General features: G+C 41.5%; 2 protein-coding genes across 17 annotated transcripts in view; both read right to left on the bottom strand.

Moving 5' to 3' along the window:
- The window catches only part of mcmdc2 (minichromosome maintenance domain containing 2), a 40,383-nt gene extending 33,061 nt beyond the window's left edge, over positions 1-7,322 (bottom strand). For 13 of the 15 annotated variants that reach the window (XM_058059672.1, XM_058059669.1, XM_058059674.1 and 10 more), the window contains exons 1-14: positions 7,166-7,322; positions 6,935-7,068; positions 6,810-6,869; positions 6,556-6,751; positions 5,700-5,822; positions 5,532-5,633; positions 4,534-4,662; positions 4,231-4,465; positions 3,813-4,018; positions 3,591-3,748; positions 3,343-3,522; positions 3,147-3,286; positions 2,771-2,880; positions 2,395-2,594 (exon numbers count right to left, since the gene is read on the bottom strand). In XM_058059672.1, the coding sequence (XP_057915655.1) occupies positions 2,431-2,594; positions 2,771-2,880; positions 3,147-3,286; positions 3,343-3,522; positions 3,591-3,748; positions 3,813-4,018; positions 4,231-4,465; positions 4,534-4,662; positions 5,532-5,633; positions 5,700-5,822; positions 6,556-6,751; positions 6,810-6,869; positions 6,935-7,068; positions 7,166-7,322 (2,094 nt within the window). In that variant the 3' untranslated portion in view covers positions 2,395-2,430. Of the gene's footprint in view, positions 1-44; positions 2,595-2,770; positions 2,881-3,146; positions 3,287-3,342; positions 3,523-3,590; positions 3,749-3,812; positions 4,019-4,230; positions 4,466-4,533; positions 4,663-5,531; positions 5,634-5,699; positions 5,823-6,555; positions 6,752-6,809; positions 6,870-6,934; positions 7,069-7,165 lie in introns of all 15 variants that reach the window. The other 2 variants (XM_058059676.1, XM_058059684.1) reach the window with 2 other exon arrangements.
- A 108-nt stretch (positions 7,323-7,430) lies between these two features.
- Positions 7,431-14,979, bottom strand: sgk3 (serum/glucocorticoid regulated kinase family member 3). Of its 2 annotated transcripts, XM_058059698.1 has the most exons (18): positions 14,781-14,979; positions 14,181-14,292; positions 11,745-11,894; positions 11,580-11,663; positions 11,424-11,496; positions 11,269-11,344; positions 11,095-11,176; positions 10,818-10,864; positions 10,691-10,748; positions 9,814-9,897; positions 9,621-9,752; positions 9,309-9,421; positions 9,187-9,223; positions 8,704-8,790; positions 8,548-8,643; positions 8,298-8,453; positions 8,094-8,183; positions 7,431-8,010 (listed from the first exon to the last, which is right to left on the bottom strand). In XM_058059698.1, the coding sequence occupies exons 3-18, from the start codon at positions 11,820-11,822 to the stop codon at positions 7,840-7,842; spliced, it is 1,464 nt and encodes a 487-aa protein (XP_057915681.1). In that variant the 5' UTR covers positions 11,823-11,894; positions 14,181-14,292; positions 14,781-14,979; the 3' UTR covers positions 7,431-7,839. The 2 variants fall into 2 exon arrangements, with proteins under 2 accessions (XP_057915681.1, XP_057915680.1); XM_058059697.1 differs by lacking the exon at positions 14,181-14,292 and having other exon boundaries at positions 14,781-14,978.
- Positions 14,980-15,601: the final 622 nt, after the last annotated feature.

Genomic DNA, 15,601 nt, shown 5'->3' with positions numbered 1-15,601 from the left:
GTGAAACTACACTGCGCAGCCCGAGGGCGCAGTTAAATACGAACCGGAAAAGCTATCCTTTCTTTTGGGCTCTGCATCGAGAGGAGGTGGACGGTGAGCCGAGCTGCTCCCCATCTACTCGCAGGATAAAGATGATTCTTTGTGGAATAGACGACGGGAGACGCCTCGTTTGTTACGGTGAGCGACGCTAATTAGCTTGTGAGCACAGCTGTACGATATACGGTGGTTTAGCGCTGTTTGTAGCATGTAAGCTAGCGGCACGCATGGTGGGGGGGACCACGTGGGGGAGAAAAGCTAATGAAGAAGCATAATTTTAAAAGCGCAGTCATTTGATAAGTCAACAAATTGTCAACGCGAACCACTCGTGACGAAGTAAATTTGCGTGTCAGCGCCATTTATGAGTCATCCGGAAGGAAATGTTATGTATTATCCCCGTAGACAGGTGAAATCCTCTAATCACTTTATTCACAGAACCGATCACGTGACTCCAGGATATGTACTTTTACCATTATTTCACCACTGAGAGGCTCTCATTGGTCCCCAAACAGGACACAAGGTCGTGGCATAGGTCGTGACCTGCTGTTGAACCCAACCTCAGACCTGAGATGTTGTGCTCCCAAGCTGTGTCACACAGTGCCCTTTGACCTTTTGGGTGATCAGTCATAAGTATTGGCTATTCCGTCAGTACATTTTATTCATACACTGTGCCAATCAATAAGGTCTCACTCCAGCCATTAGAAGTGACACTGCGGTGTATTATATGTGCTATTAAATGTGTATTTGGTCATTAATGTACTAATGTGCTGTATTTTATTATAGAAGCACCGGTGATGAGTGCATGTACCAATGCTGGACAGTACACCTGATAAGGTAAGATGATGATCACTTGGTAAATTGACCGAATTATGTTGTCATTTTTGCAGTTTACCCATCAGACAACTTGTTTCTAACTGAGCCAAAAGCTGCACATGAAGTCCTTCAAATATTTGATGCGATGCCCGGATTGTCTCATAACTGTCGTCTCTTTCGTTTATCGTCAACAGGACATGGACAACATTTCCTGATTTACCGTTTGCAAGGTGAGTTTCCTGCAACAGACCATTTTGAGAGTTAAGGGATCCTGAAGATTAAAGTAGTGGTCAACCCTTGCAGTTGTAGTACTAATGATGAATTCACCCTTTTCGCCGTTTACCCATCAGACAAAGAGTGGTGATACTGTGGCTACTGAATTACTCGCTGCAAGATTACAGCCATGTTGAGGTTCTCTATCATAACATGAAAGTGACGAGAGCTTTCTTTTTTTATGCAACTACAGATAAACGACGAGGCAAAACGTGTGTCTGCTTCATCCTGTAGCTGGTAAGTAAATAATACAATAAACATTTTCTCAAGTGCTAATGATGAGTTCAACCTTTTTCGCCGTTTACCCATCAGACAATGGAGTGGTGATACTGTGACTACTGAATCACTTCCTGAAAGATGGTCAATAAACGTGGTTTAATACATAATCTGCAATGAAAGTGACGGTCTTTTTTTTTTTTATGTGACCATAGATGCCTGGCTGGCAGAAATAATGGATGGAATATGAACGTTTGCTTCATGTCTTCAGTAAGTAAAGAGTCAAATTGATGTATTTCCCCCCAAATAGTGGCCTCTGCTGTCCATAATTAATTCCACACCTCAAATAGGGGCGAAAAATCACAAGGTGACATTAAATACCTAAATTAAGAGAACAGAATGCGACTATATATTAGTTGCATTTAAGTCAATGCTCTTGGCCACTAAGGAAATAAGAGTATTGATACTAATGTGTAGTAATGATGACTTCACTCTTTTTGCCGTTTACCCATCAGACAATGGAGTGGTGAGACTGTGATTACTGAATTACCGCTGACACAGTAAGAAGCGTTGAGATGTGCATTACATTGTGAAAGTGACAGTTTGTTTTTGACAGGTAAGTGGCGGTAGGATTGATGGACAGAAGATGGAAACACAAGGTGAGGAAAGAGGCGCGTCAAGCTATTCAAACTTGCATCTTCAAGTAGTAATGATGAGTTCACATTTTCGCCGTTTACCCATCAGACCAGAATGGGCTGCTGACACAGTGACTCTCTGAACTCCAATTGAAGTGCCAATATTTAGGAAAATACTTTTTTTTTCCTGCAAACTGATGGAATTATTCTGTTTGTTTAAAGGATGGCTGGAATTTGGAATAACTATAGTTGGTATTATTTAGTCTATCATGAAACTGACCCCTGTGTTTTGTCTGTTACAGCACTGCTGGACCTGTTAAAGCTGCTCCTTGAACTGCTTTACATATGACAAATATTAATAAAATGTACCCCTTTAATTTGCATTATGACTTGTTCTCATATGGTGGCTGTTGGAACTTACTTGTTAGAACTGTACAGATGGGGACGTCTATCCTCTTTACTCCTCTGTGATGTAGGCATCCGCTCCTGGTGCGTAGGTGTAGATGAAGCGTAGGATGTTCTGGTGGAACTCATCCAGGGCTTTGTCTCTCCTGAGCAAACCACTCTCTCCCAGATCACCAGAAGAGACCGCGTCGGGTGGAATAACGAGCGCAGACATCTCTATAGGGAGAGATGTCTTCTTTTTTTTTTAATAATGCACTATAACCTGTAAAAGATGCTCATAGACTACAAGTATGGAATTAATTGAAAGTAACCTTAAAGACCCGTAATTAGGGGAAAAATAAGGTTATTTGAGCATGAAAGTACTGTATTTGAACTTGTGATTAAAAGAGTACCGTGCTTGAGAGTGACAGAGTTCTCACAAAGGAGCACCGCAATCACGGCGTCCTCCTCCAGCACTTCATTTCTGAGACTTAATTTGCAGTGGGCCTCTGCTAAAGAGATCCTATTACAACACAGATGAAAAGGAGAATTTATATATATATATATAAAAGGGCCATGCTAATTTTAATCCTTATGAAGTCTATAATTATATTGATCCTACACTTAATGATTTGAATGTGCTAAGAAGTCAAAAGAATGATAAACATGTAACAACTGGATGAAAAATTACCTCTGGCTCAATGAGAATGACTGCACGCCACCTAGTGGGTAGCTGTGGTATTGCTCGATTCTGTACAGCCTGATAGCAGAAACAAACACTTTACTTACAGCAATTTGATAGAAGCCGCAGACATTTTGCTCCCGTGAATTTGTGGTCGGACTCTACAGCTGGCCTTATAGTAGCCGCGGATCATCTTCTGTGCTGCAGGACTCAGATCCACTTGCAGGCTTTGTGCATAAGCTACCAACTGGAGGGCAAGACTTTAGATCAGATGATGAACTTTAAAGTAGAATGTTTCCTAACCTCTTTGTAGTCCTGGGTAGACAAGTCAACAAGGGATGGGTAGAGGCGTTGTCCAGGCTGCATGGCCTGTTGGAGGATGTGGACAGCCTGTGAGAGTACGGCATGTTCCCTTGTATGTTCCTTACACTTAACGATGAGGCCAAAGCTAGCTGCCAGCTGAGGTGATACTGGACCCATTTCCTGTTCATGAAGAAGATATAAGTTTCATTTATGGCTTTGTACATGCATAATACAATGAAAACACTCACTGGTGCTCCCAGTACAGCATCATATGCCCTCCGAGAGCTATGTGTGGAGTCCACAAGAGCCCAGAAGCTGCACAGGACGGGGAATGAAAGCTGCTGGTCCACATCCTCACCATACTTCTTCCCTGGGATGAACACAGACACTGTGCGGCTCTCCAGAACTAACAAATCCAGATCATTACTGACTGGTCAGAATCTCTTTTTTTTGTCTGAAATAATCACTACCTGACTCTATTGAATCCAGCTTGTCCTTCTTGAAACCGCTCAGATCTCCAAGCATGCAAATACCACTGCTGGCCAGCAGGGCAGAACCGGCATGGATTTTCGCAGTGCCCACTCCATGCTCATCGTGGGACAAGGATGCAAACATTTCCCCTGAGCCTTCATGCATTACCCCACGGCACGACAAGCTCAAGCTGTACCTCATTAGCCTGTCACATAATGAATACTGTACACGGTTAACATTAGAGCATTCGGTTGCTAGGCTACATTTCCCAATTAATCCCTAACCACTGCACTCCTCATTATTTAAAAAAATCGACACATATTTGAAAACCTCAGTCCTGACAGACGCTGGTTACTCTCTGCACTTGAGTCCAAATCCCCACTCTGTGAGTAAATGGTGTCTTTCAAACCATCCTACCTTTCCACTATTACTGTGTCGCCTGTAGAGACCAGGAGATCCAAGTGTGACCTGTTGTAGTCGTCCCCTCTAGTTTGCACCAAGCTGAGCAACAAGCTGAGCCTCAATGTGTTGAAGAGGCCCGGAGGCGCCACGTGAACCGCCAAGCAGTGTGCTACGATGGCAGAGAACCTCCACGGAGATCCTCCAGCCGCCTTCAGCAGCTCCTTGAATTTAGCATTAATGTCAGGCGGATCTAGAAGTAGATATGTTGCTTTAAGTCAAATTTGTTATGATTAATGAGAACCTTATTTAGCTACTTACACTGCAGCTCCCACGGTTGGACGCTATTAGCCTCCACGCTCCAGGTAATACTGGGCCACTGGTGCACATGCGCAGGTATGCCAATCACCCGGTAGAGTTGACCGATACTCATCGTGTTACACAGTTCATCTACGAGAAAGGTGGGGGTGAAACAAAGCCCAACGGAGTTGTTCCTGGACTTGAAGAAACAAGCATGCCACCTACAAACCTTTGCCAAAAGAAACAACAGTGAGGCCCTTTAGAAACAAAGATTCCTCTGTGTGAATCGCATGGCCGCCTAATGAGTGTTCCTTGCACTTATTAACATATATGTTCAGTAATGGGAAGCCGGTGTATTAAATTCCTTTGCAGGACTGGGTCAACAGAATATGTTAATCCTGGTGCTGAGTTGTGTTAAACCCTCCAGGGGTACTGGTTTGGACAATGTTAGAACAGGGGATAGAAACACTTAATATCCCACCGCGAGGCACCGTGCACGGATGGCTGCACAAAAATGTATTTATTTGAACCCCCCCACCACCACCACCAACCCTGCTCATTTAGAAAGCTGGACAATATTAATGAGCACACTCCACAAAGGTGACTGTGGGTAAATACATGATATTAAAAGCACATTAATCAGGGGTTGGGAATGAACATAATGGATGAGAATGTGACTTTACAAACAAACATCAGCCGTGTAAATGTTTAGCTTCTTAAATTAACTCAGCAGAGATTTGATTTACTGCATAAGAAAAAAATCAGCAGCAGTTTGGGAGCATGCCTGTACTTTTATTTCCCTGGAAAAGGTACAAAAAGTCCTATAATTAGCATATTATGGGATTAAATAAGGCATTATCGATAAACATGCTGGAACGCTACATATTCTCGCCACTAGAGGGAGTAAGAACCAAGCTTATTATTAGCAATACTGCAAGTGGCACCACCTATAATTATAACACAAATGGAGCTTGACTTTTTCACTGTTTTGTGTGGACGACATCCCATGATACACTTACCTCGAAGAAACAACGTGACTGACTGGTATCGGAGTGAGCTTTGTTGATGCGCACCGAGTACTTTCAGAGCGTTAACGTGGATCAACTCCACCAGCTGCTTGTCTGTCTCCAAAGACGCACACATTAGTTGTACAGGACGTCACAATGCAATATGTCGTTGTGTCTCACCTCCCAACACTCTGAACTGGATGTCCTCTTTGAGAGGCGAGCTGCAGGTCATGCAGGTGAAGTCGTTCCTCATGGTTGCCGACTCTGTGGCGCCAGGTGCATGAACCCGGATTTGGTGGAAACCTAAAAAGCAAGAAATGCGCAATAATCGTTCAATAATCAAAATAGAGGTTTTTGAAGGATTAGTTAGCATCAAGCAAAACATCTTTGTAGGAGCGCCTAACTAATTGCCCATAAATCATTGACTCGCCAATAGGGACTAGTGAAATTCGATCCATTTTACTGACTCAAGTTATTATGAATCTCACTGAAGTAATCAATTACTCTGTTCATATTCCACCATTGAGTCGGTGGTAAGACTCAAGTCTTCGAGTACCCGTGAGTCAAAGATTCTCAAGTTTCCATCAAGCACATTTAAATCAAGGAAACTCAGTCTTCATTGAGTACATGTGAGTCAGTGAAACTCGAGTTTTCTTTGGGTACCCGCGGGTAAGTTAAACTAGCATCTTTGTCTAGCACCCATGAGTCTATGAAGCACGAATCTTCACCCGCACATGTGATTCAGTGAAACTCTTGTTGTTTTGGGTACCCAAAAACAAACTAAAAACTAAAAAAAAGTCAGTGAAACTCAAGTTAGTCACAATTACTGACATGTTAACTTTTATCCTTTCTAAAAATTTTAGCTAGCGATATCAGGGGTAAGTGAACGAGTTAATGGAGTCGAAAAAAAAACGTTTGGAACGACTCATTCACTTTGCCGCCAAAAATGCAATTTAAGTTCCGACATTTTACATGGTTGTATACAGTAGCTGGACAAGTCCAAGGGTAAAAAACATACATATATTCAGATCCTTACCTGAAGAAAAGGTACAGCCGTCGTTACTGCAAACAAACCTGGCTCCCCGGGTGTATTTGGTGACCCTTGTGATAGCAATGGCCAAACCTTCCATGAGAACAGGTCTCATGCAGCAATACGTACGAGGGAAAGTAGCTAGGTCCAGTGTGTAGTCAGAAAATGGCGGCAGGTGCGTCCATTTCAAAATGATATTCACCTTAAAAGGACCAATGTAGTTATAAGGGTTGAGGCTAAAATTGTAGGTTTCTTCATACCTGACACTCTGTATGTATACTCTCAATAAGAGAAAGTGTCTTTATGGCCAAGAAGCACACCTAAAATACATATAAGATTTAGTTATGTTATATAAAGTAATCCATCCATGCTAACGGACACTTACAGATTGAAACAAGGTTGTTGCTTGTAGTGGGTGGTGTAGTACATAGTCACCCAGCTCCGAGTCCACTTCTATGACATCAGACGGATTAACGTCGATACAGAACCGGAAAACTACAACCGTGTTTTGTTGGGGGTCTAAAAACAAGGTTTGCGGATAAGTTAGGTGATACACAAAATACGTATAAAAAGTCGTTAACTCATATTTTTTATCAAAAATGTATTCATAACGTACCATTAAACGGTTTGCAGTCTTCTGTAAGTTTCTGAAGGCCGCCATTCCTGTCCAAATAAATCAAAACCGACCGTTTTAAGGGGAACATGTCCGCCATTTTTATTAAATTGACAAAACCGCGCTTTTTTTTCCAGCTCGTGGAAGACTTCGTTGCCATGGCATCCAAGCGCACGAGACAGGAAGTGGTAGTTTTAAGGTACTATAAAATCATCTAATAGATTTTCATTACTGGATCATAAAGCTACATAAGTAAACACATGTGACCTACACAAAAATGCTTTATTATGTGGTCTCTCAAATAATCCAGTCTATTTTGTCAGGGATATGAATGCTAGAAAAACATAAATCTACATGTGACAGTGACAACGCAATTGTGTCCTTTAATGCCCAGTGACCTGTTAATGTTTTTTAAGGCACATTTAAGGAGTAATATCAGTACTGAATATCGTATTCTGTAAAATAGCATCTTTCATGTATATATATACTTATATAAATACAAATTGGTAAAAAATACATTTTCTATTATATTTTGTTCCCAATAAAATCTGTTTTAAGTGCTGTTTCATCTGAGCTCCTTTGGATTCATAGAATAAGTGATGTAATTTTCTTCCCTTTAAGTCGTATTATGGATGGACAGTCGTTAAAGGCGTTCGGATGCCTTTGTCGGGAATTTATCATAAGAAAGAGTCATCAGAAGGCGGGGCGTATGAGAAGCCCACAAAGGCGTCGTCGGCCTCCATGACGCTGGCGTTGACGATGGAATGTTCTTGGGTCCAACACACTGATTGGGGGACCATCTCCTCTGTGAACTCGGTGTCAAAGTTTGATATATCAGAGTAAGAGTTCTGGAAAGGAGAAAGAACAACATGGGAGGGAGACTAAAATAAACATGTAGTTAATTAGGATATTGTTATTTGAAAATATTTACCACATTGGGTGTAAACGGGGGTGGAATTTTCTTCTGTTCAAGGTCAGTCCAGTTGATGGAGGAGAAAAAGTGGTGTGTTTTGATTTCATTCTGAAATTAAACATTAATATTAATGCTCAGAGCATGGATGTTTTTTTTGGCAGAAGTGGCCTTTATGTCCACCAGAGGGCGCTGCAGTGTGCAACATTTTGCCATTCCACTCACAAAGTCATCCCTGGCTCCCAGCCTGAGTGCTCCTTCTTTCTCCAGCAGGCCTTGCAGGAGAGACCAGGCAGTGTTGGACGCACCGGCTCGTATCACGAGTGGCTTGTGTAGAATGTTGTCGTACATCTCGTGCGTGTCCCTGCTGTAAAAAGGCGGCTAGAGGAAAAAGAGTGGATATTTTACAAACATGTAACTTCTTCAGGGTCACTGAAAAATTGTGCAAAAAAAACAAATGTAAGACGACTCTCACCAAGCCAAAAAGCATCTCATAGAGCACTGAACCCAGACACCACCAGTCCACGGTGTTATCATACGGCTGCTTCCTGAGCACCTCTGGAGCTAAGTACTAGACAACAAAGCAACCCATGAGTTCCACTTCAAAACATAAACAATTTCGCTAACGTACCTCAGGTGTGCCACAAAAAGTACTGGTGGTATCTGTCTGGGAAATACCTTCCTTGCACAAGCCGAAGTCGGTCAAAACGATGTGACCCTTGGAAAAAAAAAAAAAAAACAGGACACGGTGCAGGTTTTTAGCCAACATGTGCCAAACAAGCACTTCATTATCTGCCGAGGGACTGAGCTGAGGGAGGCTATTGTCGGGCCCCCGGAATGCTGGGTGGCAGTCAGTCCCATTCATCGTTCCCACACTGTCTCGGTTGCGCAGAGACCAGGGTGATTACATCGTAATGATTACGAGGACAAGCTAATCCAATCACATGCATTCTGCAGCAGGAAATAACAGTGTTGTGTTGTGCTAGTGGAAAAAATTAGATATTGCACTGAATTGATTTGTCATGACGTGGATAGCTTAGCTTAGCTATATTTAATGTACAAAATGTATTCAAGTTGTATTCAGTGTGTACACCCATGCATAAATGACACTCACTTCATGGTCCAGAAGGATATTTTCAGGCTTCAAGTCTCTTTAAGAAACAAGTTTACAACACAATTAATTCCAAAAAAAGTATGTTTTAAATTCTTATGTGGGTTTCAATCTTTCTTAAATACCTATAAACAATGTTGAGGGAGTGCAGGTATCCGAGTGCACTCGCCATTTCGGCGATGTAGAACCTGGCTCTGGGTTCTAGAAAGGTCCGTTCTTTTTGTAGGTGGAAGAAAAGCTGAAAAAAAAAAAACGGTCACATTCACGTGGCAGTTTCTGGAAAAAGTTGCTCACTAAGCTTTATTTATAAATAGAAACATTGACAATTAGGCAGTGTACCCGCAGCAATTCAGCTTCGTGCAACTCCTCGGATAGTGTTTTTTTTTTTTTTTTTTTAAACCCGTGACTCACGCGTGACGAGCTCGGAATCTACTCACTTCCCCTCCGTTGACGAAATCCAACACAAAATACAACTTGTCTGTGGTCTGGAAGGAGTAATGAAGTCCAACCAGGAAGGGATGCTTCACGTTCTTCAGCAGCACGTTACGCTCGGCCATGATGTGTTTTTGCTGAGGAAAGACAGGATTGTGCGAGATGAATGGGCACAATCACATTTCATAGCAGACTTACCTCTTTTCTGTTGAGAATGACCTTTTTCTGGAGCACTTTTATTGCGTAATACTTGGCGTCCAGTTTCCTTTTGGCAAGGAACACCTGCGTGGAACGGAGGAGACAACATTCATTCATTCATTTTCTACCGCTTTTTCCTCACGATGGTCGCGGGGGTGCTGGAGCCTATCCCAGCTGCCTTCGGGCGAGAGGCAGGGTACACCCTGGACTGGTCGCCAGCCAATCACATATAGACAAACAACCATTCACACTCACATTCATACCTATGGACAATTTGGAGTCGCCAATTAGCATGTTAGCAACCTAGCATGTTTTTTGGAATGTGGGAGGAAACCGGAGTACCCGGAGAAAACCCACGCATGCACGGGGAGAACATGCAAACTCCACACAGAGATGGCCGAGGGTGGAATTGAACCCTATGAGGTCTGCGCGCTAACCACTAGACCGCCGTGCCGCCAGGAGACAAATTAATTCCTGATTACTGCTTCCTTTTGCAGAGCTACAATGAAATGCTATGCTATGCTATTGAGGAGACAGACCTCGGTTTGAGTGCGCGGCCAAAGCAGACCATGTGTTTGGTGCTAAATAACCCGACATGGGGCCAAGTACTAATATTGGTCTTCAATAAATGTCAAAGTGATGTTAAATTAATTTATGTGAAACGGTCATTATTCTTAATTAAATATTTTTGGGTGTCTGGAACAAATTGTTCATCATTTTGTTTTTATTTTGGAACAAATGAATCATGAGGCACCTTGAAGTGTGTACTTTCCATCACCTGTATGGTGTAAATGCACCAATTAACACGTCCCCCTATAGGCACCAGAGGCGTGGTCTACCAAAGCAAATAAGCACATATTGTATATTATTGACATACCTTCCCAAAACTGCCTTTTCCTATGACTTTTAAAAAGTCAAAGTCTGTGGGCTTGGCGCTGAAAAACAAATGACAGCGTGTTATTTTCCACATGCAAAGTTCACCTACTCTTAAAAAGGGAACATACTGCGGGTTTCCGGAGGGTCCCAGGTTAATGTTTCTGGAAGATGAGTTCTGTTTAAAAAAAAAAAAAAAAGCCACTGAGGTTACTGGGTTTGCTTGCCATGATGGTTTAGCTGGCAACTATATACATTTTTTCCACATACCACCAGTAGTAGTCGTAATAAAGTAAATGGTTTCCATATAAGATACTGTATATCATTAGATAATACACTAAAGCTTAGCGTATTTTGACTTCCACTGGACTGGATTTAGCATCTTTTATGTACAACTCCATGACTTACTTTGTCGTCTTCATCTTCAGACGCATCCGAGTTTTGCAGGTTCTCCATTTTGTCCATGAGGAGAAAGCTCCTCACATCAGGACTGCAGATTTAAAAAAAATAATATGCTAATGTTTCTATGTTATCATGTGTGTGTGTGGGGGGGGGGGTGTCCAAATGGCAGTTAACACTTACTGGTTGCAAAGCTGAGGAAGGGAGACTATTCCTTTAATGAATTCATGCAGGCCGGCTCTTCTTTGCTTGATGAACTCTGTTGAAGAAGAAAAGAACATGCAGGTATTTAAATGACAGCATGTAGCCGCACGTTAGCCATGCAGATAAACGCTTACCGGGTTCAAAGTTATCCCCAAATATCCTCTTAGCGGGAATCTTTAAGTTTAACGAAGGAAACTGTTTCTTTAACTGTGCGGAATTAGGCCCAAGTTAGTCATCAGTGTGCATCAACAGATATAACTGTGTTATATGTCAAGATGGCCGCCACTCACCGTGTTGTAAAGTTTATCAAACTCTGCATAGCGTCTGAAGACAAACCACTCCTGCTGCCCGACGTTGACGATGACTTTGTAAACCTGATAAAAGTAAAATGTGATGCTCAGTTTTCAATGCCCCGCCCCCTCTCCCCAAATATATGATGTCAGGATTTCAGGTACCGTGTAACGCTTTTTCTTGTCCCTCTGCTCGTTGTGGCAGGGTATGCTGACGTTCGGCAGACTGTTCTGCTCCTCCATCCTCCAGCATTCCAAGCGTGCGCGGCGGCAGCAAACTTATGGTTCCTCTTTTAAGGATGCGACACCTTCATCCTGTTGTCACCCGGACAAAAAGAAAAAGACACCATTATCCCGGAAGTGGGACTATTTACATTTGGCAAACATGTCTTGACCACAGCGATATTTGCTGTTGTTGCCGTTTACCTAGCGGGAAGCATTATATGTACATTTGCAACAGCTCTCAGCAGTGTATGGACCTCCTCCAAGGCCAAACAAACCAAAATGTCAACCTTCTGTATATATAATTAATGTTCAAAAATGATAAATTCCAGGCTCAAAATGGCTCTGTAGGGATTTTAATATTCTGTAGGCCAAGCAACCTCCATGTGAAGCATACAGGCAAACCCACGAGACCAGGGGTCTCAAACAGGCGGACACTAGTTTGAGGCCCCCGCCTTGATATGAAAGTTTAATGTTAGTGCGGCCCGCGCAAGTTTGATATGGATGCTGTATGGTATCATGTACCCAGAAAAAAAAATACTACGTTTGATTAATGTTCATGTTAAAGGTTAAATAACTGTTAATAGTTATCCTCCCTATCCGTGTGGAAGTGGTAAGTTTTTGGCTATATAAGTTTAAAGGAAATAACTTGAAGGCTACCGTTTAGGTCGCTAGCTCTCTAGTTTGCGAGTTAGCATGTGTCTCAAGACCCTGTAGTTGCGCAATATGTTGTAAATAAAAAAAGAGTATAAATGTGACTATAGTCGTGTTTTGTCATGTCTACAGGGCTCTAATAATGCTTTGTTCATTTTAATCTGAAAAAAATAATTTGTCTACCCACCAACTATATGTGGTTTCTTAAGTTTTTATTATTATATGTATTTATTTCTGATTGATTGATTTTCTTTATTCTTGATTTGTTTATTTATTTTTCATCTTATTTTGTGTAGAAAAACAAAAAGTAAGATATTTGAGAACAGTGGAATGTTTTATCGGAGCTTTTATTGTAGAAAATTGGAACCAAAGCAAAGTTTTTTAAATTTTTTTGTTTTTAATAAATGCGTTTTTTGGTTTTGTTTTTTTTTTGGAAAACCTGATGCGGCCCAGTCTCACCCAGACCCGAGCTCCAGTGGCCCCCCAAGTAAATTGAGTTTGAGACCCCTGCACTAGACTTTCCACGTGCATTCCTGCTGGCTGTCCAAGAGCAACTGACCATTTCATGTTGCGTTACGTCACGTCTCGTCAACAAAGCTTTTTGTGTTCAGATCCGTGTGTGTACCCACTGTGCGATGCCAGTGAGGTCAGCTTGGTTTGTTTAGGGACTTTCTTTTGTCTCTGCAGCCACGGTCCTTGTTACTTTCACTGCACATGGCAGTGAAAATCCTCCATTGATGGCGCGCCAAACACTTCCTGACAGGATGTTTTATTCCGTTCACGTAGGAGGAGGAGCTTGGGCCTGTTTAGGATGCATCAAATGTGCACTGAGACGGGACTCACTGACGCTGGGCTTCCTTTTAGGTTTCACATGCCAAAAAAAATGAAGTAATTCACCACTGATGTGTATTATTTAGCTCCAGATGCACACTAACATTAGTACCTTTTTGTCTGGTTTTCTTACAGCAGTCATTCCAACTGATGGATGTGACTCCTGAACCAATCAGATGTCACGCATGATGGCATTTTCGGTTTAGCATTTCATGTACAAAAAGCCACTTCCTGTTTGCATTCATGTAAACAAAACAATGAATTTTCTTGCTGCCCTCAGTCTCCTCTTGGATAAAATTTGCTTCCTTACAATGACGCCATATCAGGTCTTGCATCTGTGCTTCATTCTCACTGACAAACAGGGGGATAACATTATATTCGATTTCTGCTGACACAGCTACTCCCTCGGCATGGAATGCTGCAGATCACCACACCTACCAACAGGCAATGCTTGGTGGATTTCATTAAAAGAGAGGGAATAAAGCCGTTGCCAGCACAGCATGCCCCTGTGTTCATACCACGGCATGAACTAACACGCGCCGACAGGCATAAATATGTGGGGCTACTACAGGGAATCCAAAATAGAATGCTTCCTGCTTAGCTCATAACAGTGCCTGTGGATATCCTTGAGAGGATGTTGAGCTTTTTTCTTTTTTTTTTACTCGTCATAAGCACTTTGAACAAGGAGTTGTAAAGCTGTCGGGATCAAATTTAGCCTCACATTAATTCAACTTTCATTACATTCTATACAAAAGTGTTTTGTGTTGGACCTTAGTGGTTTCAGTGTCTGTTCCAACAAGGGGAAATTGAATTATAAGTGAGGAAGTGCAGCTGCAGACGTGTGTTCCATGAACTGAGTCAACCCCATATGGTACATCTGGACTAATTCCTGACCTGATGTTCCAGTCCAGACCGCTCAAGTAAAAAAAAAAAAAATCCGACGTTTGCTAAAAATTGGGTTTCTTGAAAAAATGTTCGGGAAGGCAAGCCTGAGCAATTCCACCACCTGTAATGAATAATAAAACCAGTCTGGATCTGTACCTTTACTTTTTAAATTAAAAAAGTGAAAGTTGCATCACAATGTAATACATAGTAATTATTTTTAGGACTATAAAACTCAATTGGGTGCATGGAGTACAGAACATGAAAGTGACAGACATGAATACATATTCTAATTATGTGCTGACGAATTAATGATGTCGATAACTTCAAATAAACAACACGCACGCGCACAATTGACGTATCAATACAATACAAACACAGCAAATGCTATTTTTATTTGACACAACACACTTTTGTTTAACCCAATTAGTTGAGCTACCGTCTAAGAACTTTTGTTACGCAACGGCATAACGTTACATATATTAACACTAAATACAACACACAAAATAATACATTTAAAAGCGTTTTAGTTCAAATTAGCCCACCTAGCTAACCTTTGCTATGCTAGCAACAAGGTAACTTTGAAGGTAAACCGATGGAGCTCGTCGTTACCTTTCAGTTGTCTTCTTCCAGTCGGGAAAATATGACGACTCCAAACTCCAGTTAAGCCAACATTTGACTTATAAAGAAGCTGAAAAACTAAAAAGCGAAGAGGATGTTCGGCTACCTGTACGTCCAGTAAAGAGAAGCAGGAAGCATCCTGGGTGTAGAAAGTTCCGATGAAATTTGTCACGGGACCAGAACGCAACAGGCTTGTTCTAGTAACCTGAATACACCATTCCTTTTCCGGTATGTTCTTTCAAAATATAATGCTCCAGAATATAACAAACGAGCCAGCAGACGAACACAATTAACAGTTTAATAAATCACATTATAGCCATATTTCACTTTAACCTTAACGATATTCCAACTGCTGTTAAATCTCGCAAATTCGCGACTTTTTTGTGTTTTGTGGCTATATCTACAACTTCCGGTTTGCTATCAAACTTTATGACTGGTGAATGGAGCTACGCAGGACAAACATGTGTTAAATAGGGACACCTAGAGGACAAAGTATGAACTGCCAATTAAAAAGATTATTGTGTAACTATATTACGTCGTACATATACTGTTTTTGCATTTAGAAAAACATATACAAAGTGTGGCACGGGGGGCATTCTTAGCCATTGTTTCATTTATTGGCCTGCATACCTTATAGAAACAAAATTAACACAATAATTACACAAAATTGGCAAAATATGGGAAAAAGAAATTAATATGGATAATAGAGGTTTGTCTTTATATGTCATAAGAAATGAAAAAAACTGACAAAATCCTTCCAACCCTTGTTTTAAACTACAAATATTCAGATTCTTTATTTGCAACTAAACACA

Source organism: Doryrhamphus excisus, chromosome 21, assembly GCF_030265055.1.
Source record: "Doryrhamphus excisus isolate RoL2022-K1 chromosome 21, RoL_Dexc_1.0, whole genome shotgun sequence".
NCBI lineage: Eukaryota > Metazoa > Chordata > Actinopteri > Syngnathiformes > Syngnathidae > Doryrhamphus > Doryrhamphus excisus.
This window is presented reverse-complemented; position numbering and strand designations above follow the sequence as displayed.

Bases quoted from the DNA above. Each gene is read 5' to 3' on its own strand.
- sgk3 (XM_058059698.1), bottom strand. From the start codon at position 11,822: ATGGAGGAGCAGAACAGTCTGCCGAACGTCAGCATACCCTGCCACAAC. The intron at 11,177-11,268 runs GTAAGTGTTAAC...TTAAATCTGCAG, and splicing joins CTTCCTCAGCTTTGCAACCA to TCCTGATGTGAGGAGCTTTC. The intron at 8,184-8,297 runs GTGAGTGGAATG...GTTTAATTTCAG, and splicing joins TGGGAGCCAGGGATGACTTT to AATGAAATCAAAACACACCA.